This window comes from Condylura cristata, unplaced genomic scaffold (assembly GCF_000260355.1).
Source record: "Condylura cristata isolate star-nosed mole 26May11 unplaced genomic scaffold, ConCri1.0 scaffold00009, whole genome shotgun sequence".
Lineage (NCBI taxonomy): Eukaryota > Metazoa > Chordata > Mammalia > Eulipotyphla > Talpidae > Condylura > Condylura cristata.
The window spans coordinates 24,192,701-24,219,465 of NW_004567110.1; the positions used below are offsets into that span (position 1 = coordinate 24,192,701).

Below are 26,765 nucleotides of genomic sequence, written 5' to 3' on the forward strand. Positions count from 1 at the left end.
TGTTCATAATTTAATAATCTTCGTCACAAAAACACAATCAGGTTGAAAAAGCAATAGGAATTTATAACAAAGCATCTTTCCAAACTAGCCAACCTAATACAAAGCACTATTAGCAGTTCCACAACATGGCTTGTTCAAAAGTGATTATTGATCTACCCTGCATAGAGAAAAGCCTCAGACCTAGAAAACATCTTCCGCATGTTTCACAAAAAGCATGCATGATTGCTAATTCACATTTTCCAGAAAATCACATATGACTATGTAGTACCATCTCTTATATGCAATGCAATCATGCCATGATCACAAGGGGGAAATTTTGGCATTTTACTTATTAGAAAATGAAATAATGAAACAGCCTGTATGATGCCTCAGAGGTCAAGTTAGTTGAATTTAAGATATTTTTGTGTGCTTTGAAGCAAGCTTATTTTCATTCTGAAAATCAAAACACTACATGTAATTTTATGATAGAAAGACAACAGCCTTATAAAATACTAACATTTCAATACAGAGGAATTTTTACAAACATGTAAGATGATTATTCCCAAAATATCAATATTAGAGAAAATGTAGTTTAGTTTTACTCACCTTGCATTGTTCAGTGTTTGTCCAAAAAGCTCATTTTGTAAAATATTGGGTGGGGATGAAAAAACCCCATGAAAATGAGATAAAACAGAATTGCAGACCTGGCGCAATGTCTCAAATTGCATTTTCTTTTTTTTTTTTCCCTTCTCTTATTTTTCCTTACCACCTGTCTTTAAAGTCATCTAGTTGCAGACACCATCAAATAAAAACATGCCAATCAAGTTCCATATTTCTCCTGAGCTCTGTGAAAACTGTGCTTAAATGAGCAGAGGTTGATAGTTAATTGTACAGTCATTATTCTTCTAATTCAGTCGTAGAAGATTCAGTACCCGTGCGACTTTCGGCTTTCTCCTGACTGTAGCAAGAATTCTAAATAGCAGTAAGCTTTTTGGGCATTCCCAGCTGAAGTGTGAAGCTGAGCTGCTTTCATGTACTCTACTCATATTTCTCTAAGCCTATTAAAAACACGCAATGAATAGATGCTGTCGTCAGGAGTTTCAGCACATCTGGCTGCCAGCAATAAAATCTCAGAAGTAATGAAAATGGGAACAAGGTATCTTCTCAATATTACTACTGGGTAAAAGGGAGAGAAATTATGCATTTCCTCAACCCCTTTCTTTTTCCCTGAAAAAATGAATAATTCCAGTAGCCGAGTATCTAGGTCTCTTCAATGTGCAGGTTGCTGCATAGGACGAGAACACTCTAAAAAGAAGTGGTATATCCCTCTTTTGATCATGGCAATAAAAATGACAGAAAACAGTTTTTTTATTACCTGCATTTATAATGCCATGTTTCTAGAGATTTGGAAAAGACATACTTGTCTTATTTAATTTTAAAATGTCTTTATTTCTGAAGAACACTGAGTGATATTCAACCTGGTCCTTTTCTAAAGGCTACACATAATAACTACATGATTATTTATGTAAATTTAGAGGAAAATTTTTCTAAATTAAAATCCATTTAAACAGCACATATTAAATGTGAACTTTCCCACAAATCAAAAAAAAAAGAAAAAAGAAAGAAAGAAAACCACACAAATAAGGTCAGTAAGACTTTATAGCCCATTATTAACTATTTTCAATACGGCAGTTATCACATTTTCTAGAAAAGGATTTCCTGAAAGCCCCAAGTCTTAGATCCCAGCTTGCTACCCACTCCCAATGGATAAACCTGTTCCAGATAAAGTGTTATTATTCTCTCTCTAGGGACAACCATTTCTAAAAGTAATGCCAAAATCTAATTCTTAACTCACTTATAAATATGCTTAATACATTTATTGATCTTTAACTGGTCCCATACCATGGCCTTTCTTTAAAAGACACATGCCTTTTAGCATTTTTTTCCTTAATGTTCACTCCAACCACCTATATTCCTTTCCACACACACTAGCCAATTAACCATAAATAGGAACTTAAATATACTAGTATGTCTTTAAAACACTGCTGAATTAACTCTTGGCATGAATAAACACATCACAAAAGGACAGCATAATAACCATATGATGATATAAATTTTAATGATACAAAGTAATATGTAATATAAAATTTTAACTTCCAATGTATTTCTTTTACAAATTAAGATGCATAATTGTGGACTGTCCACTTAGAGTACTCCTATTTTTTAATATTTTAGATTTTTATTGAGCTGCTTTTTGTAAAAAAAAATACACATAAAATAATCATAAAGTTTTTTTCATTTAGACCTAAATTCATTTTTATAATATCAAAAAAGTTATGAATAGTAATGAGCCCTTGTCCTCATTTTATAGATGGAAAAAAAAAATCCTGAGGCTTTATGGAATTAGAGATCATAGAACACATATCCAAAAGAATCCATGAATGCAGGGTCTTCACTTAGACTCCATTTCAAGTACTCCTTCTCTCTCATGTTATTTTCTATAAATATTTTCTAAGAAACTAAACTGTACTCACACACACACACACACACACACACATACAAATGCACATCTATTTATGAAGTCTTTATAAATGAAAAGTAAAGCTATTGCCAGCAACCACATCAAGAATATTTCAGTTAGTAAAGTTCTGAACTCACAAGTAACTTTAAATAGATTTCTGCCATTTAATTCAAACAGAAGAAACCTAATGTGCTTTAAATTTTCATCTATTAATTTATTTTAATTAAGATAACATCAGTTTACAACACTATTATTCAGAACCATAGGGTCACATCTTACAGGAATAAATTATCACATCACAGCCACCACCAAGGTAATTACAGTCCCCTCCACACACTGCTCTTCACTCTCTTATCGCTTCCATTCTACAGTCAGATTTCTAGTTTTTGTTATTGGTTTGATTCTATCTGACCCATTGTTTTGTTTCTCTATGTTCCATGTATATTTGAAACCATCTGGTATTTGTATTTCTCCCTCTAACAATTCACTCAGCATTCATTATCCCCTCAAGTTCACCCATGTTGTCCCAAATGGCAAGAGCTGATCATTTTTTATAGCTGAGTAGTATTCCATTGTGTACACACACTACATCTTTCTTCTGTCTTTGGAAACTCGTTTTCACAAATTGATTATTGTAAATAGTGCTGCAGTAAATACAGGAGTGTACAGAGCCCTCTGCTTAGTATATTTGCTTCCTACGGTAGCTTACCTAGCAGTGGAATGACTGAATCATATAGTGAATCTATTTTTAATATTCTAAGAAACTGCCATAGTGTCTCTGCAAAGGCCAGATCAATCCACATCCCCCTCCAATAACATAAGTTGTTTTCACATCTATGAAATTCACATCTCTGAACAGTCAATATGTTTAAGTGAAACAAACCTTAACAGTTAATTTTAAAGCTCTATCAACAGTTAATATTCATGTACACATATCTATGTTCCCCCCTTGTGAATAAATTTATTTTTTGTAAATAAACACCAGTCCTTCAAAAATCAGTCTACTAAATAACAAGGTGATTATAGTGCTAAACAGTCTCCATTGTTTAAAACTTGTGTTTTGTGTTTCAAAAAAAGACTTGATGGCAAGGTCATAGTAGGAGTTTCACAAAAGGTTTAACCAGTAAAAACTATACTACAATGAGTCTTTAAATGACTACTTTGAGAGGCAACAAATAGATACTTCTTCTTCAAGGTCTAATTTTCCAGTTCTCACTAGAAGATACATTCTACTAGTCGATTTTTTCTCAGTTTGCTCAACATCCCAGAAGTGATTTCTTCAACTTTGCCTCCGTTTTCCACCTTTCACTTGCTCCTAACTTATCCTTAAGGGTTCAAATGTCCCTTTCTCGGTAATACTTACCCCGACTTACTTTAAGTTTCAATTGTTCACTCTCATTGTATTATTTCTTACTCTATATCTGTTGTTCACAGCATTTGATAAAATTATAACCATATAGGCCCTCCCTGGTGGTACAGCAGGTTAAAAGCACAGCACTAAGAAGCTTAAGCCACTTCCACATGAGTTCGATCCCTGCCCCGGAGGAGATCCACATGGCGCCGCAGACATTTCCTGACCCACCCGCTGCTCCCCTCAGCAGTGTACTTCATCGATCTGCCTGTTCTGCTCCCCGCTCTGTCTCTAGTGAATCCTCTCACCCTCAGCATCTCTGGCCTGTACCCCAGTTCTATATGAATAAATAAATCTTAAAAAAAAAAGTATAACTATACATATATTTGGGAAAAAATGTTTTCATATCTGTCACCCTCAGTTCTATGAGGTTGAGGCCCACTGTTGTTTCATTCATCTAGCATAGTACAGTACATACTCTAGTATAGAGTAGGTGTTGAAAGAATGGATGCCTGAATTTCATTGAAAAGTTCATTATTCTTTTAGTCACATTCAATAAAGAGTACCAGAAATCACTCAAGGCTGCTTGATTTGGCTCTTAATCTCTGTGTTTATTTCAGCTTAACACATCACATGGTACAAGAGAGACCAAGGTTTATATTTGTGATCTAATAAATATTATGCTTTGGGTGGATTTTGTCATTTGTTATGAACATCCTGAATAGTATAAACAACATATATATATATATATATATACATGTGTGTGTATACACATATATATCTATATATGTGTTATATCACTTATTTCATAGGGTTATTGTATAAAAACATATATATACATTTTAGAAAGTCTAAAATACATAATATCTGGAAATAATCACAACATAAACTATGTATGGAATTAAAATATGGAACCAGGATTCCAATAATTAGCTTTTATTTATCATATTCATTCATGCAAAAAATATTTATTGAATTTCTTTTGCAAGGCTTTATTCTTCTGCCTGTTAGATGCAGCTGAAATACAATGTTTAGGCTTGCCTTTTTCAAGGAAAATTATATAAACTCAGAATGTCCTCCGACTAAGCTTAGCTCTCTAACAGAGAAATATGAGCTCTCACAATTGGTATAAATGGTGCTTGGTTTCCCCATGCCCACTCTACGAGAATCTTTGGCATCTTTTAAGCATTTTCTTTATAAATAAGGTACTATACTTTTATAATAAACAATTAATACTATGAAATAGTGAGGTGAATAAACAAAACTTACCACACAACTTAAGTATATTTGGAGTATAATCCCTTAAACTAAATTATTTTAAAAGTCTTGGTTTTGGGCCCTCCCTGGTGGCACAACACGATAAAGCTAAGGCCACTTCAGCACAAGTTCGATCCCACCTCGGAGGTGACCCACATGGCAGACCTCCTGACCAGCCCGCTGCTCCCCTCAGCAATGTACTTTGTCAGTCTGCCTGTTCTGCTCCTACTCTCTGTGGTGAATCTTTTCACTGCCCCTGAACCTCTAGCCTGTGCCCCAGTTCTGTATGCACAAGTAAATAAATCCTTAAAAAAACGGAAGTCTTGGGTCCCTCCCTGGTGGCACAGCGGGTTAAAGCACAGCACTAAAAAGCTAAAGCCGCAGCATGAGTTCAATCCCTGCCTGCCCCGGGGGTGACCACATGGCGTGGCAGACCTCTCCTGGCCCGCCCGCTGCTCCCCTCAGCAGTGTACTTCGTAGACCTGCCTGTTCTGCTCCCCACTCTGTCCCTGGTGAATCCTCTCACCCTCTGCATCTCTGGCCTGTACCTCAGTTCTGTATGAATAAATAAATAAATCTTTGAAAAAAAAAACAAAACGGAAGTCTTGGTTTATAAATGCTATGTGACTTTAAGTTAATCTTAAAATTTAACACAAACTCAAAATTTAAATAAAAGGAAAAAAATTAGAAATCATGCTCTTTTTAATAATAACAAAAGGCACAATAAGGCACAATCACTTACAGAATTGAAAATTACAACTTTATTGCTTTAAAACTATATAATTTATGTCTGGGTTTATTTTTAATTTTTAAAAACAGCAGAGCGTTTCTGTTAAAATGTTTCACATGTGCATACATCTAAACATAGGTCATCAAATACTAAAACCATATGATATATCATATCTATATTCATAACAAAAATCCCTGAAATGCTAAAGGAATTGTTTATTTTTTTTAAATAAACATCTGTACTTCTATATAGTTGAATCAACTGCATTATATAGTGCATTATTCATTGCACCACATAATGCACCTGACGGACAAAAATCTAAGGATTATAAGAAAGATGATCCAGAGAACAGGGTGTCTGCTTATGTTTTGCAAATTAAACTCTTAGGCTATAAATACTTCCCTGAGGCAAAATCATAGAAAATTTCACCTCAGGCATAACAAATAAGCAAAGAAATAAAAGACAGATGACAACATTTCTAACAAAAGAAGGAAATAAAAAGCACTCAATAAAGGTAAGTTGGCCTGTGTTTCAACTTAGGGTGGACCATACAGTAGTATATCCGGAAAAGGAGGAAAGGGAGAATAGCCCAGACTAAATAAGCAGCCTATAAATCTGCTTCCAAATTTTCAGATTAAATCAGAAACAGTTTAAAATACCTACAGGATTTTTCATAAGTTCCTTAAAAACATATTGATGCTACATTGTTTTCTGATGTATTAAAACAATTGACAGCATTTCCCAGGCCATGATCTCCACCTGTTCAAGCTGCAGGGCAGGTTCCTAACAGTGTCCGCCTACATCTACTCCAGGTGGAAATGGTGAGCATAATGAAAGCCTCCATGAATGCAGAAAGCCCCAATATCATTATCTTCCTGACTCCTCTCTAGGCTAGAAATATGAAAACTAATCCATTGTGTTTTGGCTCCAGCTACACTGTTCTGAGAGGAAATACAGGGTTGCTTCAAAGGTCAAGGGTAAGAGCAGCTCTTACCTGAAATCCCCAAAGTGACAAGTTCCAACAATTACAAGCTGGTAGCTGCAGGAATATCTTCCCCATTAGATGCAAGACACAGGTTGTAGAAGCCCAACTCTACATTAAGAAGCAGAATGAGAATGTCCAGAGCTAAATCTACTCAGACACCTAAAGATTCTGACTGTTAGAAGAAAGAGAATCACAATCTCTGAAAACACAGTTTGGAAAGACCCTTCAGAATGAGGACTGTTAGCTGCAAGTATATAGTCCCTTGCTAACTATTCAAAAGATTACTGGAAGCAACACTATTACTGTCAGAGAGCTATATCAATATGAAAAAGATGCAGCCCCATCTTTAATAGTTACACACCAAGAACCACAGCATAAGGAATTCTTACAGTTTTAGAATTCCAAGCCCTCACACCAAGCTTGCCAACTGTTTTCTCAAGGTACCTTTGCCACCTAGTAACTTCCAAGTGTCCTTAAATTCTTCAGAAAAGAAGTCCTAGTGGCACACTGTTACTATATGAAATTGTTAGCAATAATAATTGTCACAGCTATAAACAACTTTTACCAAAATATGAGATTAAATTAAACACAATGCTATCTCATTGGTCTCCCAGAGTACCCATTCACAATTCCCTCCTTCATGCAATTTCCTTCAAGTAAAAATATCATGAAAAAAAGAGGGAGCGGCATCTTTTCTCCAAATGCTACCCAGCCCCTAAATACTACCTATTGCAAAAATATTAATATTTGCTTCAATTTTGACATCTGTTGTCACCACAAGTTCCCGAGAAACTTAAAGAATACTGACCAGGTTTAGTAGAGAAGAAAAAGTTATTTATATAAAGGTGCATCAATAAAGTTTAAAGTACTTTCTTTCAATAAAATTTGCAAGTACAAAAGACTTCCAATAAACCTGAATATATTCTGTCCTTTTCAGATACATAATATATTCAAATAAACATGTAGCAAGCAAGTTATAACCAGTTGTTTGCCACTCATTGATGGAAACAAGTGTGTCAGAATTTACTTTTTCAACTCTTTTTCATAGTCTAAATTCTGTGTTTTTAATCTTTCCCCGCCCAACTTCTTGGTCTTCCAAGAACAGCACTGTAGAACTGTTGTAACTCTTTAAAGAGGCTCAACTTAAGTACCACATTGATGATGATTCCAGTGAACTTTCTTTTTTTCTACTTCAGTGGGTGCAGCAGTCTGAACATCTACTCAAGAGTGAGATGGTTAAGGTTCATGCTGCAAAGAAGAATCAAGCAACTGCTACAGTCTTGTCTACTGTCCTTAGAAGTATTCAAACAGAAGACATTAGGGATATGTGTAAAGAAATATTGAGTTGTTCTAAAAATAAGATTAATTAGCTTATAAAGTTCCTTGAAAATTTGATACTGAATCCCAAACGTCTCCTGCTCCCATTATGTTATGATTGTAAAAGAGGTTAAACTTCAAGACTAATAACTCAAATTTTCCTTGCCAGATCTTCTTAATAAATAACCTCCCAATTATGAACAAACATAGGCATTATGACATATGTCTGTCTCCACGGTCCTCTATAACTATTCCACTCACATCCTTTACAATGGCATATGTTCACATAAAGCTGCGTGAGGACGGAGTCTCTTCATTTGTTGATGCTCACAATCTGAATTCCAGTTCCCAGTTAAAGGTAATAAAACCCAAGATTACAGCAATCCAAGGTATTATTGTCTATCAGAAGAATGACTCTCTCCACAACTTTCATTTTTTCATCCAGCAAGTATTTATTTACTAAGCACTAAAGTACTAGGGAGCTTACAAGGGTATTAAAGGCTGTTGGGGGAAAAAAAGGGATGTCATCCAGTCTTTATAGGATACTTAACTTATAGTTTAGTGGGGAAGAGAAACTAAATAATCAATTACATGTGTTCTTGGAAATTATGATTAGAAATGTGAAAAGAATTTGTAATAGGAAGTATCAGTCTTGGAATTCAGAAGTTCAGTGGGAGCTCTCTTGAATAAAGTACTATGAATATGATGAGAACCATGGAATGGTCTGAAGCAAGCCAAACATGGAACAAATGGGTATTATAGATATGAGGTACCTAATCTATAAAAACAAGAGATGAGGGCAATTATGATACAATCAAAGAACCACAAAAGGTCAGTGTAGGAAAAAATCAATTCGTTGGAGAGCAGAGGAAAGAGGGCTCACATTCTAGAAGGTTACTGAGAACTGTTGAGCATTTTGATTATTAATAAAACACACAACCAATTTTTTGATTTTCTATAACAATCCTCCTTTGAGTCAATAGATACATCAAGACCTAGCTAACAGAGTGAAGACTCAGGAGTTAACAAGAAATACATAGGAGGAAAGACATCATAAATACATCAAATATTTCCCTCGATGTGGATGCAGGGAGATCAATTAAAAAGCCAATGCAGTAATTAGAGCAAGATATAAGTTGGCTTGGATTAAAGTGATCACAGTAATATAACAAAAAAGAACAGACTAAAAAGGTTGTTGTACCACAGGATATAATTGATTTGCCAAAGGGGTGGGAGGTGGATTTTGAAGGTCAAAAGAAGAGTCAAAAATGACTCTCAGATTTCTCAAGTAACCGAGCAGTCTTAAAATTTGCTGAGACAGAGAATACTGAAAGATGTGCAAGTTGAGGGAGAAGGAAAAGGAAGTTGATGAGTTATTGAATTTAAGGTACATGCAAGACAGCTGAAAGACAGATAAGAAAGCAATAGATATGTCACTCTGGAGTTCAAGAGTTCTCAGCTAAAGACATAAATTCAGGAAACATCAGCATGTGAGTAATGATTTCAAACACAAAAGTAGATGAGATCATCCAAGGAAAGCTTAAATGAGAATTTTAAAAAATAAAAGAAGGTCTAAGAAACTAATTTCCATATTAAATCATTTAATTAAGGGGAAAGATGAGCAAACACAGAAATAGGAAGAAAAGCAAGAGAGTGTGGCAGCATGGAGTCTAATAAAAACAGTGTTCCATGAAGAATGGTGATCAACTCTGTGTTACATATTCTATCATTTGCAATTTTGCTAATTTTGACCCTTTGTTTCAAAACAATTCTCCTGAAATATCTCTTATCCAGAAATCACTCACTCCAGAGGGCTCAATCTAGTTTATCAAGAAACTGAGAAATACACATTCTAAATCTCATCAAACTCCATTACTCCCTTATGGTAAGTCCACAAAAATTTTAGTTTTGGTTAAGCCAAAAGAGGACACCTTACACAAATAAACTCATGATACTCTACATGGATTTTGCTTCTTTCCTACCAACCTAAAAATACAAGTTTATGCCTAGTCCTTACAAATGGACAAAGATCAAGATTGAAAGGAGAACCCAGATACTTATGAATGAAGGTGATTAAGCACCAAATTCAAAAGTACAAGGGAGAAGTATAAAATATATAAGACCAATTCTATTGACTTTCCTCCTACCTTACCCTAGTACCAGTGCCTTCTTGAAATACACAGTTTAATTATTATTGAATTTTCTGTAGAAATCCCTTGGTTCAAGCAATATTTCTAATAATAAATGATAACTACTTAAGTATGAATCAGGTCAACAGCAAATTAATTATTATAATATTTCCAAGCTTAAAAGAACCTCCCTTTATCCCACTCTGTCTTCTAGATACTCCCCCATTTTTTTTGTTCATCTTTACAGAAAAATTTCTTAAGTAAGTTGTCAACAGTGGCTATGTCTAACTCCTAACTCGAATTCTCTGACCAATCTATAACAATCAAGTTTCCATGGCTAGCAGTTCACTGAGCCTGCTCTCACCAATGACTTCCATACTGCCAAATCCAAACACAATTCTCTGCTCTTTATGTAACATACTTCCATCCAGTATTTGACACTGATGCTATGTTTCCTTAGCCCTTAAGCTATTTTCACTCTTTGTTCCTGAGACATATTCTCAAGACTTTTCTCTTGCTCAGCAGTAATTATGTCTCACTGTCCTATGCTGCCACTTTTCCTCTCTTAAATCTCTAAATGTTGGGCATGTCCAAGGCTCTATTGCGGGTTTGTTGTAGACACCTTCTCTTCTTTAACCTACATGTTCTCCCTAGGTGCTCTTACCTTCTCTGAGAATTCCAGACTCATATAAACCGCCTACTTGATAACCCCAAAAAAGTATCTTAAACACAACATGCCAAACAGAAATACTAATTTCCTCACCCAAATCTATTTCTCCTCAGTTTTTTTTTAATCTTAGAAAATACTATGATTTATCTAGAAGTTATCCTTGATATCTCTTTCATTCACACTTCACCAAACATATCCAGTCTATCAGTAAGTTCTGGCAACTCCACTTCCAAAATGGAACACAAATTCATCAATATTTCTATTTCACTACTTTAATTCTCAAGCCACCAACATCTTCTCCTGTACAACATCAATAGCCTCCTAGCTTCTCTCTGCATCAATTCCTGTCCCCTACAACCTTCCTCCCATAACAAGATGACTTTGCGTAGATATAAACAATATAATCATACACTAAAGTGGTATCCTATCACATTTAAAGTCAGGTCTAAACTCCCTCATTTTACAAAAAGAAAGTGAGATGAATTTTCTATCCAACTGGTTGGTAACAAAGTGAGAGTGAGCAGCCACATGTCCTGACACACAGTACAGTGCTCCTTACAGTGTTCCCATATTCTGCAACTCAGCAATGCTTACAGATACATTTAAAATGTAAGCCAAGTTTGCAGTTTGTGAGTGTGAACAAAATTCAGAAAGGAAAAGATGATACAATATTACAACAAAACCCATCAGGGCTTTGAATATCAACAAAGCTTTCAAATTGCAAGTGCTTTGAGAGAATAAAACAAATATATGTTAAATCCCTGGTCAAAACATGTTTAACCACAGGGGAGATTACTACAATGGGAAAGATATCAAATTTTTATAAGCTTCCCCATACGTGCCTCTAATATTCTTACTAAACAAAGTCAACCAGAACAAACACATTTCTTACCACTTTTCAAAAAGGAATTTTAAATCATGCCTCAAAACTTTAAACTATATCAAGAAGATTATATTAAGAGAATTTCAGATACATATATCACATAAGTAGAAAACTTATTTTGCATCACAACAATTTTGAGTTCATATATTCTATGGTCTTGGTTGTAAGAAAAATACAAACTTTTTCTGAGATGATATAACTAAAATGTATCAATCCAACCTGCTTTACAGATACAAATCAAGTATCATGCAAAGATAAGTACACTTAAAATGGTTAAAGAGACTGAGTAAATTGAAAAACCTAAGGAGAATTTGAAAATATTACTGAGGAAAAATAAGTTGAAACTGACATCTAAGAAAATACCAAAAAAGCTCAGGTGGAAATATAATAAAAGAAAAAATGAAAAGGAAAAATGGAAGGGGCCTGCATCAGTAAAGAGGGGGAAGTCACCCTTAAGTTTAATTTTCCAGTTCAAGTGCTGTGTAATTAAGTAAACACAGTGAGAACTGTTCTACCAATACCCTTCACACCAACCTTGAGAGACCTTTCCAAAGAGGTCCAATCAGACTTCAAAACTTCCAGTTGTGTCAAATAATATCTACAACTATCTCTCAGGCATTTTTCACAGAAATAAGAACAGTTGAGTATAAGTTACAATAATTTTTATATGTATACTATTTTTTGCTCATTATTCATTTGGGAGAAGAAAACCTAGAGTAGCTATAGATCACTAAAGAAGAAATCCACATGATTATCCATTAATGTTCTTAATAACAAACTGTATCCCAAATATTAAAATAATAGCAATTAATCATATACTGACCTATCTTAAGATGTATCACTCTAATTTGCTCTATAATAACCTAGGGATAAAAGAGATCACACAAAATTAAAGCAAAACATTTAAAAGAAATGTGCACTTGTGTTATTATTAGTAAATGCATATATGCACACATACAAATATATACACATTAGTCTCTCCTTACTTATGGTTTTATTTCCCATGGTTTGAGTTACCCAAGGTCAACATGGCATGAAAATATTGCACATATTACAATATTTTGAGAGAGACCAATTCACATTACTTTCATTAGAGTCTACTATTATAATTGTTCTATTTTATTAGTATTTAGTGTTCTTAATTACTCTGATTTAGAAATTAAAGTTTATCATTGGTAAGTACAGGAGGAAAAAATTATGTAAATAGTGTCACTATCTCTGGTTGTAGGTATTCACTATAGGTGCTGGAATGCATCCCATGCAAGAAAGGGGGAACCACTGCATAGAACTAAAAATAAAATGAGACAAATTTTATAAACATTTTACAAATAAAAAATATACTTGAAAAACTTCTGAGTTTTAAATCCAACCTCTCAATGACTATAGCACCTTTGTAGATGAAGACTACAGTCAAAAGAGGCCAGGATCATTTTAAGAAAAACCCTCCTGACCTACTATATATTAAAAATATTCCTCTTTGTACCTCCTAAAAACTAGAGTCAGCAAAGATCTTTTGCATTTGCTTAGCATGAAGAGCAAAGAGACAAACTCAAGGGCAAGACCGGAAATCAGGTGAAAACTTGACAAGGAAGTTAAGAGTACAGCAGAGCTTAAGTTTTGTTATATAACCCTGTTGATGAACAACTACACTTCTCGTGGTGATGGATCAGTAGACCACTAAAAACTTAATCTTTAATCTTACAGTTCTCAAAAGCAAGCTTTTGGAGGATTTCATGACCCTTTCAGGAAACCTGAATGTCAATCCTCATTCCTAATAATACTAAAATGTTAATTGCCTTTTGTGTTGTCATTGTCTAATAGGTGGAGAGTACAGTTGTCCAGGGGTTACATTATTTGTGGCCTCTCAAGATGTTGAATATAAAAAAAGGGGGAAAAATCCCATTTTTTCCACTAAACTGTCCTTTTCTTTTTGAAATGTATGTCCGTGTTCTGTGGGTGCAAGACAAATCAACACAATCTTAGTCACTACAGCATTTCTATAGGTCAAAGTCCAAGCTGGTTGAAGTGGATCCTCTGCATAAGGTCTCACAAAGGTATAATCAGCGTGTTGCTCTAGCCAACCCATTTGGGAGTTCAGGGCTCTTTTCCAAGATCATGTGGTTGTTGGCAGAATTCATTTCCTTGCAGCAATAGAACTGAGGTACTGTTTTCTCACTGGCTGTCATCCAGAGATGCTCTCAGCTCATAGAATCCCCCCACAGATCACAGCCACATGGTCCTCTCACAGCTCGTACCCAAGATGATGAATTTAACTTCTTCAAAACCATCTTACTGCAATCTAAGATGCAGTCTCTCACAGTATACTCACAGAAGTGACTACCACATTATCTTTGCCATGTTCTATTTGCTAGAAGCGATTCACTTTCTGTACACATTCCAGGGCAAAGTAAAACTACTGCAGGTCAACTTCAAGTTCTATCTGCTCCATATGGCTAGCTAACATGAAGCGAGCTTATTGTTATTTTTAAACTAAGGAATAAAGGCACATTTTGTTTGAGAACCACTGCCCTTATCTAAACTGCCTTTATTATTTGCTGCCTCTAGTATTTGGCACATGACGAAAGAGGAAAAATTTACTTTTTCAAAGAGTTTGGCCATTTTAAAAACAAATTGGCATAGTCAAACTGCCAATATGAAAAGAACTTTAAAATTTTAGAAACTATTCATCTTATTCAGATTTCTATATCATTCAGACTAAAAAGCTGAACTATAATCATTTATTTCTGTAAATGTTTGATTATTTCCCCACCAGATCCCATTCTTGGACAATCTCAGGGAATAGCAGGAGCTATGTTCTTGAGTAGATAAAAATAGTTAGGTTCTAAGCATATCTGGAGCAGAGGTTGTTTATCTATAGTAACATACAGAAGGCAGAGAAGATAAGCACAGATGCTTGAATGTGAATGAGTGCAGAAGAATTGAAAGGCTCCACCATGATGCTGACTACTAATACTTACATTATTAACTGATACATTTAGATGTCAGAAACCTTGAATGATTAAATACATCAAATGGGAAAATACATTCTTATCTTTATTTTAAAGCTTTGACTTCAGTTTCCTATTTTTAAGCTCTAGTGAGTGTGCTAGTCTTCGTATGAGCTTTGGAAAGTCAATTCTGCTTCTTAAACTCCAGTACTATACAAGGTAAATCTAGTGGTCAGCTCCCTGATCTCATCTTCCCGTTATTTTCGAAGGCACTTGCCAAATAATTCACCCCAGTCCTTTCTTATCATTATCTTAACAGGTATGAGTTGGTGGTTAACCAACTTCTCTTGTAACATCAATCATAAGAAACTAACCAGTGAAAAAAGTGGAAGCCTTTAGTGCAAACTAGTTCCATTTGTTACCATTTTATTCACTTTATTAAAAGTTGACACAATTTTACATTTACCAACACCCTACCTGAGCAAGGAAGTTCACTTTTGTAACCCTTATTTCTTACATCTTAACCCATATCAAAACTATTTCAGTTGGTTTGTATCAGGAGAGCCAGAAGGTAAAGGGAGAGCAGGACCAGATCCCCCGAAGTTGGTCTATAACATTAATATTGAAGGAGAGCCAGCTGCAGGCTTACAATGCACTCTACTACCAAATCCTGCGGGAAATGATTGTATGAGCATATATAGTAACACTACATAACAAACATGACATGTTACTGTTACAATTTATTTAAACTTATATTTTTGGGCATGGAAAGTTGCATTTTTGGGCATGGAAAGTTGCATATTAGTGTTGGAATGAACTACGAATCTGAAAAATATTCAACTTGAACATTTCTCAGCAAAATCACAATAAAAAGAACTGCTGGTAACAAACCACCATTCTTAGCAAGCAAATTACCTACACCTTAATCCCTCTAGTTTTGATTTCCATCACATCTAATTTTACGAGTAAACATTTTCTTAATACTATCATGGTTATCAAACTGGATATATGGCACTCAAGAGAGAGCAGTAGTATATTATTGCTCTAATAAAAATAAATATGTAGCCACTGTCAGGAAATAATAATAAGTAGATTTTCAATCACTTAAATGTCATTGATTAGGAGAATGGATATGGGCTTATAGGAGAATGGATATGGGCTTATAATATTCAAAGGATGACTGAAAAGCAGCTACCTCAAAGTGAAGACTCTAGTCAAGTCAAGTCATACGCTAAAAATAATGGATAACAACTTTGGCCCGCCCTGGTGGCACAGCGGGTTAAAGCACAGCACTAAGAAGCTAAAGCCACTTCAGCATGAGTTCGATCCCCACCCCAGAGGTGACCCACATGGCATGGCAGACCTCTCCTGACTCACCTGCTGCTCCCCTCAGCAATGTACTTTATCAGTCCACCTGTTCTGCTCACCACTCTGTCTCTGGTGAATCTCTGACTGCCCCTGTACCTCTGGCCTATACCTCAGTTCTGTATACATAAATAAATCTAAAAAAAACAAATCAGTAAATCATACACACACACATCAATAAATCAAAACAAGCAATATATAAATAGTACCATCATGACCAAAGCGCCCAGGTATGCAAAACTGGTACAGCATTTGAGAATAGTGCATCATTTATATAAACAAACCAAAGAAGAAAAATCATTTATCATCTCAACAAAAAGATATAAAGCAGTTTGCATAATTCCACAGCCATTCCTAATAAAAACTCTCAGCAAAATAAAATGGAAGAGAATTTCCTGAAACCCATTAGGACATCTATGAAAAACCAACAAGTAACATCATATTTGACTGTGATAGACTCAAAGCATTGACCCTGAGACTGGTAAAATGTCAAAAAGGAAAAAAAGGGGGAGGGAAGCATAATTAAAAAGCCACTACTACTTAACTTTTATTGGAACTAGCCGGTAAAACAAGAAATAGAAATGAAAGGCTTACAGATGGAAAAATGAGAAATAAAAGCTGCCTTTATAAAAATAACCTCAAGGAAAGTCAAAAAGATAATAGCAGTGTGGCACTATCACTAAGAGGACAAAGAAGAGTTCAAAAATGGCCCAACATGCCATAATCATAGTGTACTATAATGAGAGAGGGGGAGGGTCACCAATGAAGGATGGATTGTTTGCTGGGAACACTGGCTTTTTATGTGGGAAAGAAAAACTTGCCATATCTACAAGTGATCTTAGGTTGATCAAAGAAAAAAAAAGAAAAAAGGAGAAATGATAAAAAAAATTTAAAAATGTAAAGTGTAATAAAATGTTATTTCATGGTCTATGAAGTGAAGGCTGACTTCTAACTCAAAAGATCACAAACTATCAAGTAAAAGAAGCAATGAGCTTTAATATCAAAATGAAAATACCTGTTCCACAAAGAAACTACAGACAAAAATACATTTTTCAAGTGAGCAAATGATATAAATAAACAATTCATCCTAATGGCAACCCAAATGTAACAAGTGCATGAAAGAATGTTGGCTTCAATGTAACCAGGATACTGCAACATAGAACAAAAACACTCCCAAAGAATCTTCAAGACTAACAAAAAACTAAAGTCTAAATAATATGAAATACTGGTAATGATAAGGGGAGTCACATGAACTCGGTAGTAATATGGATTGAGCCATTCTTGAGAAAGAACTAGTAAAACAAAATGTATGTCACATTATTTCCCATCTAGAGATACTGATTATGGAAAGTGACGGCCCTTAGGAGACATGCTACAAGGCTGTTCAGTGACTCTGTATTTGTAGCAATGAGGAGTTTACCATGACAAATTACCAAAATTCATGGTTTAAAATAGGACAAGTTTATTGTTTTAAAACTCAATCAGAAGAATGGTAGAAGCCTTAAGGCACTAAAATCAAAGCAATAGTTGAATTCGTTTTTGGAGTCTGGAGCAGTAGGCAGTGAATTCCTTTCCTGTTCATACAGAGGGTTCACAAAATTCAGCTCCTTATAGTCACAGGATCAAAGCCAGCCAACCAACTATTTTTTTTTTCTGGCTTTAAACTGATAGTGGTTCCCAGTTTCCAGAAGCTGCTGAACTGACTCATGGCTTCCTTCTCTACCTGCAAATTCAACAGTATCTTATGCTTTGAATCTCTCCTCCTTCTTCTACCTTGCCTCTTTGACCCAGTCAGGGAGGGTTAAAGACTATAAAGACTTGTGTAATAAGACTGAACCCACATGAACAATCCAGGATACTCTCCCCTTCTAAAGGTTCATGACACTAATCACATCTGCAAAGCCACTCTGCCATTAAAGTGCCAGACTCACAGGTTCCAGGGAACAAGAGAAGGACATGTCTGGAGTCCATCACTCTAGCACAGAATATAAAGGCTCAGACTAGTGCAATGAGCCATTATTCCCCTATGAATAAGTATTTTAAAACATAATATCTAGGGCCCTCCCTGGTGGCGCAGCGGGTCAAAGCACATCACTAAGAAGCTTAAGCCACTTCCACATTAGTTCGATTCCCACCTGCCCTGGAGGAGATCCACATGGGGTGGCAGACCTCTCCTGGCCCACCCGCTGCTCCCCTCAGCATTGCACTTTGTTGATCTGCCTGTTCTGCTCCCCATTCTGTCTCTGGTGAATCCTCTCACCTTCCGCATCTCTGGCCCGTACCCCAGTTCTATATGAATAAATAAATCTTTTTTTTTTTAAGATTTATTTATTTGTGCATACAGAACTGGGGTACAGGCCAGAGGCTCAGGGGCGGCGAGAGGCCTCACCAGAGACAGAGCGGGGAGCAGAACAGGCAGATCAACGAAGTACACTGCTGAGGGGAGCAGCGGGCGGGTCAGGAGAGGTCTGCCACGCCATGTGGTCACCTCCAGGGCAGGCGGAGATCAAACTCATGCAGAAGTGGCTTTTAGCTTCTTAGTGTGGTGCTTTAACCCGCTGCGCCACCAGGGAGGGCTGAATAAATAAATCTTTTAAAAAAAAAACATAATATCTAAACTACCATATCACTTCTGTAATGTAACACACACACATTTATTATTCAAAAATACATTATTTAGGAGGAAAAACACACAATAGAGGAACTCTACACAAATCACTGCAGTGCCATCTGACAAATGTTATTAATGAACCTCACATCTGAGAGTCAAAATGCAAAACAATTACAAAAGGACAACTGATGGTCAAGGAACTAATATCTATACTATATATACTCAATTTTCTATTATTTTATGCCTTTTGTCTTTAAAATTGCTTTATTCAATGTTTTTTAAAGTTTTAACACATCTACATAACTGCCCTCAAACTGTTCTTTTTGGTTCTATCATTTAAATTTGGTCATGTAACTCCCTTTTCCATGTAGTTATGAGTTATGTCTTGTTACATTTGTTTTGACCACTTCGAAATACTTACTAGTAGCCTGACTTACTTTTAGATTAAATGCTCTCACTGAGAGTAGTTTTGGCTGCAATATAGTTCCATTGGGAACTTTCTATAAGTCTAAGAACTGCGCTGTATTCTCACTAGAAATCATGTACAAAAACTCCAAGATTAATAGAGATGTCATGTAATTGATTGTTCACAGCAGGACGCTTGAGAGTAAAATAGAGCTGCTCTTAATAATTACACTGGCAACAAGGATAGGCCAGGGCTGGTCCTGACAAACTGGGGCCTATGTCACCCTACCCAAAATTCGATGGAAAAACAAAAAAGAGCAATATATTATATTAATCAAATTAAATCAAATTAAAGTGGACAAAGATGCAAAAGATGATGGTTCAAAGCAAACAGGCAAAAGAATTTCTTTAAAAATATGTTAAGAACTTAAAATGCTGCATCATCAACACAGAAACAACAGATTTCTAGGGGTCAGTCTTATAAGTAGAAGCTAATAGCTTAGTTCTTTCAGGCAGCTTAAAATGTTTTTTACAAAGATATTTTTAAAAAATGGGCTTAAGTGGCAAAGACAAATTCATTACTGGATTCTGTAAAGAAATTCAATTTTTAAAGCAAGATAATTACAATGGGTAAAAGGTATGCAAAAGATAAATAGCTATCTACCTACCTTTTCAGTGATTCCATTTACTTCAATTGAATATAGTTCAATTAATATTCAATGAGTGCCTCCTACTTCTAGAACCTAAGTGAGATATGTATGAACAAGATGTAAAATGTGTGAGCTCAAGTTGTTCAAAATTTAGAGGGAACCATTTAAGTGAATGACATCCCCAAAAGGTCCCCTCTCCTGCACAATCTGTACAGGAGAATGCCCTGGCCTCAAGTTAGAGCCAATACACTAGTTATTTCTTATTTCTTCCTCTTTCCCAACAAAGAAGTAATCTCCATGAAGACCTTATGTCTATTTTATTCACTACTGTACACTTAGCACCTAGAAATTTATCTGGCACACAATCAATATTTAAATATTTGCTGAATTAGCACATGCAGCTAATTCTAGTTAAGAGGAACAGTGTGAGCACATTCTTGAAGTGTTAAGCATGAAAGATGCTTTTAATTCAATCGTCACCTTCTGTGACTAGATCATAGTTTGCATGAAGGGCAAAGGTGTGAGAGATGATGTTAAAGACAGATAATAAGCTTCTAAATGTATAATGATAGGATTTTGAGTCAGAAAAACCTATTTCAATGAAACTACCTCTAATTTTTGAATTTTGAGAAATCATTTCAGTATGAAAAGTTACCTTAAAAATCTCTTTTACAATGTCATGAAAGAAATTAAAACATCTTAAACGTTTTTCTTACTGAACCTAGAACATAATAGATACCATTAAAATCAAATATAGGGGTCCATCCTGGTGGTGCAGTGGGTTAAAGCACAGCACTAAGAAGCTTAAGCCAATTACGCATGAGTTCAATCCCCACCTGCCCCAGAGGAGATCCACATGGTGTGGCAGATGCCTCCTGACCCGCCCGCTGCTCCCCTCAGCAATGTACTTTGTCGATCTTCCTGTTCTGCTCCCCACTCTGTTCCTGGTGAATCCTCTCACCCTCCGCATTTCTGGCCTGTACCCCAGTTCTATATGAATAAATAAATAAATCTTTTAAAAAATCAAATATAGACTAGAAAATTCCCTAGACAAATAAAACCATATAAGCAAAGTTTAATTTAGGTTATTTTATGAGTGAGACTAACTTTTCTGAGGTCACATCTTGCTTGTGCCATAAGTAAAATTTTAACTGCCTCCCCCCTTTGATCTGAGCAGCTTTATAGCAATATTCCATGTTGAGTGCTCCCATCTTTTTTGATGTGTGCACAATAATATTTCACTAATTATTGCATCAATGAATCATAAGGTTTACTTCAGCTATTTCTGAAATTTTGTTAGTACTCAGTAAGTGTAAGTTTCCCCTAGAAAATTAAGGATTTGAGCATTAAATGGAAAATGTGAAATATCAAAAATGAACAAATGAAGGTCTTCATTGGACTTGTGCTTTAAAATCTTAATTCTGTAAACAAGCAAAACATGAACAGGAGCAAATAAACTGAGAAGTAAGAAGACAGAAAGAAAGTAGTACACAATGCTAATACAGATATGGAAATATCTATATTAAGAAGGAAGGGTTGAATACAAGAGCTATAATAGAGACTGAATGAACCAAAACTTAGTCACTCAAAATGAAACATGAATAAGAAGATTAGAAAATAACACCAAAGCACCTAGAAAGCAGGAGATTGATGGTGCACCAATAGCAAGCATTGGTAGAGAATAACCAGAACTGCTGCCTTGGTAGGGAATAGACACTTAAAGATCTAGAACATTTTGGCCCTCCCTGGTGGCGCAGAGGGTTAAAGTACAGCACTAAGAAGCTAAAGCCACTTCTACATGAGTTTGATCCCCGCCTGCCCCAGAGGTGACCACATGGTGTGGCAGACCTCTCCTGACCCGCCCGCTGCTCCCCTTAGCAGTGTACTTCATCAGTCGGACTGTTCTGCTCCCCACTCTGTCTCTGGTGAAGCCTCTCACCGCCCCTGAGCCTCTGGCCTGTACCCCAGCCCTGTATGCACAAATAAATAAAATCTTTAAAAAAAAAAGATCTAGAACATTTTGAGTTTAATGCATTTATGGAACAAAAGGTTGTACAATTTGCAGTTGTAAATACAAGTCTTGTGTTATAGATCTCAGAATTAGAAACAAACATTGAAAATATTCAAAGATAAAAGACAATGACACACAGGAAGTCCTGTCTTTTTCTATCAAATGCCAACTTATTGGCACTTAGTTGATCAGAGTCTATGCAACAAGTTCTGGTGAACAAGCACAAAACTACATTGTTTTGCTTTTGAGATGCACCTTCGCCATCTGGTGGCAAAAATGATAAATACAGGTTTGTTCCTTTTTATCCTAAATTTTTGTTTCATGTTATGCAATTAACTAGCCAAGTATAAATGTATTTGTTAAATATATACAATAATGACATCTATATGGAATTTCTTAACAACTGAGACTTAAGGCTTAAGTTCTTGCGAACTCAACTGCATAAATAGACATTGATTCTTAATCATTTTAAAAGCTGGAATGATCTCTTACCATTCAGCTTATCAATACCATAGTCCCTTATTACTGATAATACACACACAAGTCAATGCCATATTCCCTTATTACTGATAAGTGAAATGAGTTTTTGGGCTTCATTTTTATCATAATTATTATTACTCCTCATTGTTTTTACTCTGGACACAATTACATTTAAAATACATAACTGGAAGAGTATTTTTGTTAAAAACATAAACTTTCCACTCACCAGTACCTTCCTATTTCATAATTCACTCATTACATAATCTGATATATACCCAAGACTAATTACATGTATTACTAAAGCTCATGTTGTCAAGGTCAAATTTCTTGCTTCCAAAAACTAAAAGTGTGGATTGCTTAGAATTTCAAGTGGGTTTTTTGAAGCTAGATAACATGCTTTGAACAGATTGATCAATAGAACAGAAGAGAACATCTATAAATATATCCTAACATACAATAATCTAATGTGATAAAAACAGCATCTTAAATCAGTGCAAAGAGACACTTGATGATTCAACAAATAATTGTGAGGCAAACAGGTAAGCATGCATATAAAAGCAAAGCTGGTTCTATACCAATGAACACTTGGGGCCATCACTCCCAGGACTGAGCTGTATTATATGACAAAGCTCATAATTTTGTGGTTATGATTAATGTTCCTAATTCAGCTGACTTTAAGTTGATCAAAAGGTAAATTATCATCTGTCGATCTGATCAAGTAGATGAGTCTTTTAACTCAGAGAGATTCAAAGCAAAACATTCTTCTGTGGACTTTGAAAGGAAAAAAACTGTCCTGCTGCAGGGAGGGACACTTGGCATGGAACTGTGGGTGGCCGCTAGGCGCCAATGGCCTGTTATACAACTTCAAACATTAAATTTTGTCAAAAGGTCAGTGAAGCTGGAAAAGGACCATGAACATCAGCCCCAGACAACAGCTTGATTTCAGCCACACAAGACTGAGATCCAGCTAAACTGAGCTCTGATCTTGATCCAGGGAAAATGAGAGATAATAAAGTACATTATCTTAAGCCAATCGGTTTGTAGAAAATTTTTACACAGCAATAGAAAACCAATACAAAATCCATTTCACAAAAGATTATTTTCCAATGTCAATGGAGATTTCAAAAACCCACTTTAAAGGTTAACAGCTCAATTTAAAAAAAAATGGACAAGATATAAAGAATTTCCCCAAAAAGAAATACAGCTGCTATTAAGCATAAGCAAAAATATACAACTTGACTCAGGATCTGAGAAAGATTAAAAGTACAATGCAGAATCATTATTTTATCACTCATTGGTAGAGATCAAAGTTTTATAATGATGCATTGGCCCAAGTGTGAAAAAACAGGAACCTTACTAATTTTTTATGAAATTATAGTGAGCAAGCAATTTGCCAATGTCTACCAAAAAATTGAAACTATATGTGCTTTTGGGTCACCTGAGCCCATTTCTGGGAGTGTTTGTCTTAGTGATTTATTACTACACAAAATAGTAAATAAATGCATGTATCTGTATATACACCTATATGAGGTTATTTATTACAACAGTGTTTGTAATAGCAAAACAAAAGAATTGGTTATTTAATCCATCATTAGGGACTAAATAACTTTGACACATCCACTAAAAATAATGATGGAGTACACTCATATACTGGTAAAGACAGATCTTCACATCTGTTATTAAGTGAAAAAGATAACAGAAAACTATCTGTGAATATGTAGATGTGTGTTATTATTTTAAATGGATAAATATGTGTATATATATATATAAGTATATTCCTATTTTACAGAGAATATCTATAAAAATTCACACAAATAAAAGTAGTAATAGTTCTTGCAGAACAAAAGAGACTTAGTGGCTAGGATATGGAGTGAGTATATAAAATAGAGTGATAATGCACAAGAAATATACCTTGAAGCATAAGAAAACTCTTCTTGAGCTCAGAAACCTTTAAATGACTCTGACATAATTCAAAGAAGAGACACAAATTTTTTAAATTGGTTAATTATAGAGTAAGATTTTAAGCCATGTTTTAAATCAACATAATAATTATTCAAATTGCTATCAAATCCATCTCTATAGCAATAATACTGTCATTTTAAGTAAAGTAATTTCTAATACTGGTAGAAAAATTATTTAAAAATAGCTGCTCTGGCCCTCCCTGGTCGCGCAGCGGGTTAAAGCACAGCACTAAGAAGCTTAAGCCACTTCTGCATGGGTTCGATCCCCGCCTGCCCCGGAGGAGACCACATGGCGTGGCAGACCTCTCCTGGTCCAACCGCTGCTCCCCTCAGCAGTGTACTTCGTAGATCTGCCTGTTCTGCTGCCCGCTCTGTACCTGGTGAATCCTCTTACCCTCTGCATCTCTGCCTGTACCCCAGTTTTGTATGAATAAATAAATCTTAAAAAAAATAGCTGCTCTTCATGTTATTTCATTTTTTTTCTTTGTACTTATGAAGAAAGATAGGAAATAAAAATACCAAAGTCATGGTAAGCTTTAATATCAAAAAGATTGGTTAACTCAGAATTATATACTATGAATGAGTTCAGAGGTTCTTCTTGCCTCTGCATGGAATTTAAGGGGCACAACACATCAGCTTCTATTTATTCCTCTCGATAGGATAATTGTTTTACAGCCCACTAGCAAGATAAATTTGGATATTCACTGTCAGATCAAACTGCACAATGCCCACTCTTAAAATGGTGAGACTTTCTTTTTTTTTTAACATAATTCTTCATTTTATGCATTTTTCCATCTCGGTTGTAATACCCGTGGACTTCCAATTATCAATTCACCTGTGTGCCATCAAAAATGGTGAGACATTTTAATTGCTTCCAAACAGCGGAATTTATGTTTATGTTCTATCCACCTGAATCCTTAAGTAGCATCAATACCTGTTCAACAATGGCCCCTTAATCATATTTTCATAGCAAATTTTGATTTCTTGACTACTGACTGTAGCTTTTAAATAATCTTATATTTTCCAATTTATAATACATGTCCCAATAGTGCTTTGATTTTTCAATACCGGGGCTTCAACAATATACCTTTCATTCATTCATTCCAAAAATTTCTAATGATGGTCATTTTTCTCAACACACAGAATAGCCAAGAAGAATGGCTAGAAAATAAAATCAAGACAAGCTACTGAGATAGTTTGTAGTATCTGAGTCCATAAATTCAGCTAATCATAAAGTCTATGCTCATTTTTACAACTTTATGATTTAATCCCATTTCCCTGAAGCCAGTGAACTATTCCACTCATTCAGTATTTAAACAACTATAACTGAGCACCGCTACTCATCAGTCAGTTATTGTGTGAAGTGCTAAGAGAACAATGAAGAAGATACACTCAACTCTTGCATCATAAAATCTATTTGCTAAATCCATCCTCTAACAGAGAAAATGTTCAATATCTTAAAATTGATACACACTGCTTTTAAATCCTTTTGAAAATATCCATACTTAAAGTGCAGTGAAATTTTTTCTGTTAATGGAGCCAATAACTTTTCACATGCACACACACAAAAAAACTGAATTGAAATGGAAACCCTGGAATTGAGAATGACTAAAATTAATTTAAAGAATAGTTGTTTAATATGAAAGAAAGTCATGCTTTACAATGCACCACATAAACTATATCTTCCAGATCCATAAATGGTATCTTACCATCTTTGGGTCTTAAAATAATTTTACCAACTTTGGAAATAGATGCTGCTTCTTTTTTACACTCACGTGGTTCCATGACCAAGAAGCCCTAGCAGACAGCAAACAAAACAAAAACTTGGTGCAAGCTGCACATTAGCAAAAACACATTTTTACTTTTAACATCTTGCTGATAAAATATGTGTTGCAATGTTTAAATTACCAAATAATAAAATAAACGATTAATTGTAGGTTTACACTACATCACACCACTGTAGAAAAAATATCCAGACTCTAGCATTACAGCTCCTTTAGAATTTTATCTAGCAGATTTTCCTTTCCAAAGTCTCTCACAATCCCTGCTTCCTGAACCTCAAAAGTTAAAGAGTGACCCTAAATAAAAATAGCCTATAAATAAAACGTCAATTTGCAGGCAACATGCAGCTTGTCCTTAAAAAAGAAACGTTAGCAGGAAATAATAATAATAATGAACAACTATATACCAGAGACATTTTATGGGGGTGAGGTGTGGAATGGAATCAAACATAGGGGGTGTGGGGGATGGGGATTGCACTGGACTATGGTGATGGCACACGGTGAATTGGTGATGGAAGTCCACAGGGATTACACTGAGATGGAAAAATGCACAAAAAGATGTAAAAACAAACTATGATAATAAAAAAATAATAATAATAAAAAGAAATGTTAGCTATCTAGTATTTGGAAAGTTGGAGGAAAGATCAATTGTTGCTGGTTGTTTTTCAGATGAGAACTCTGTTCATTGCTCATGCATCCCACACAGAAGGAAATCATGTCAGGAGCATTAA

The 26,765-nt window shown here is 35.3% G+C and overlaps 1 protein-coding gene across 6 annotated transcripts in view; it reads right to left on the reverse strand.

Moving 5' to 3' along the window:
- RIMS2 (regulating synaptic membrane exocytosis 2) overlaps window positions 1–26,765 on the reverse strand; it is a 418,309-nt gene that overhangs the window by 266,033 nt on the left and 125,511 nt on the right. Inside the window, exon 1 of one of the 6 annotated variants that reach the window (XM_004679672.2) lies at window positions 586–993. The exons of 4 other annotated variants lie outside the window; for them this stretch is intronic. In XM_004679672.2, the coding sequence (XP_004679729.1) occupies window positions 586–707 (122 nt within the window). In that variant the 5' untranslated portion in view covers window positions 708–993. Of the gene's footprint in view, window positions 1–585; window positions 994–26,765 lie in introns of those variants that run through there. One more of the 6 variants, XM_004679671.2, reaches the window with a different exon arrangement.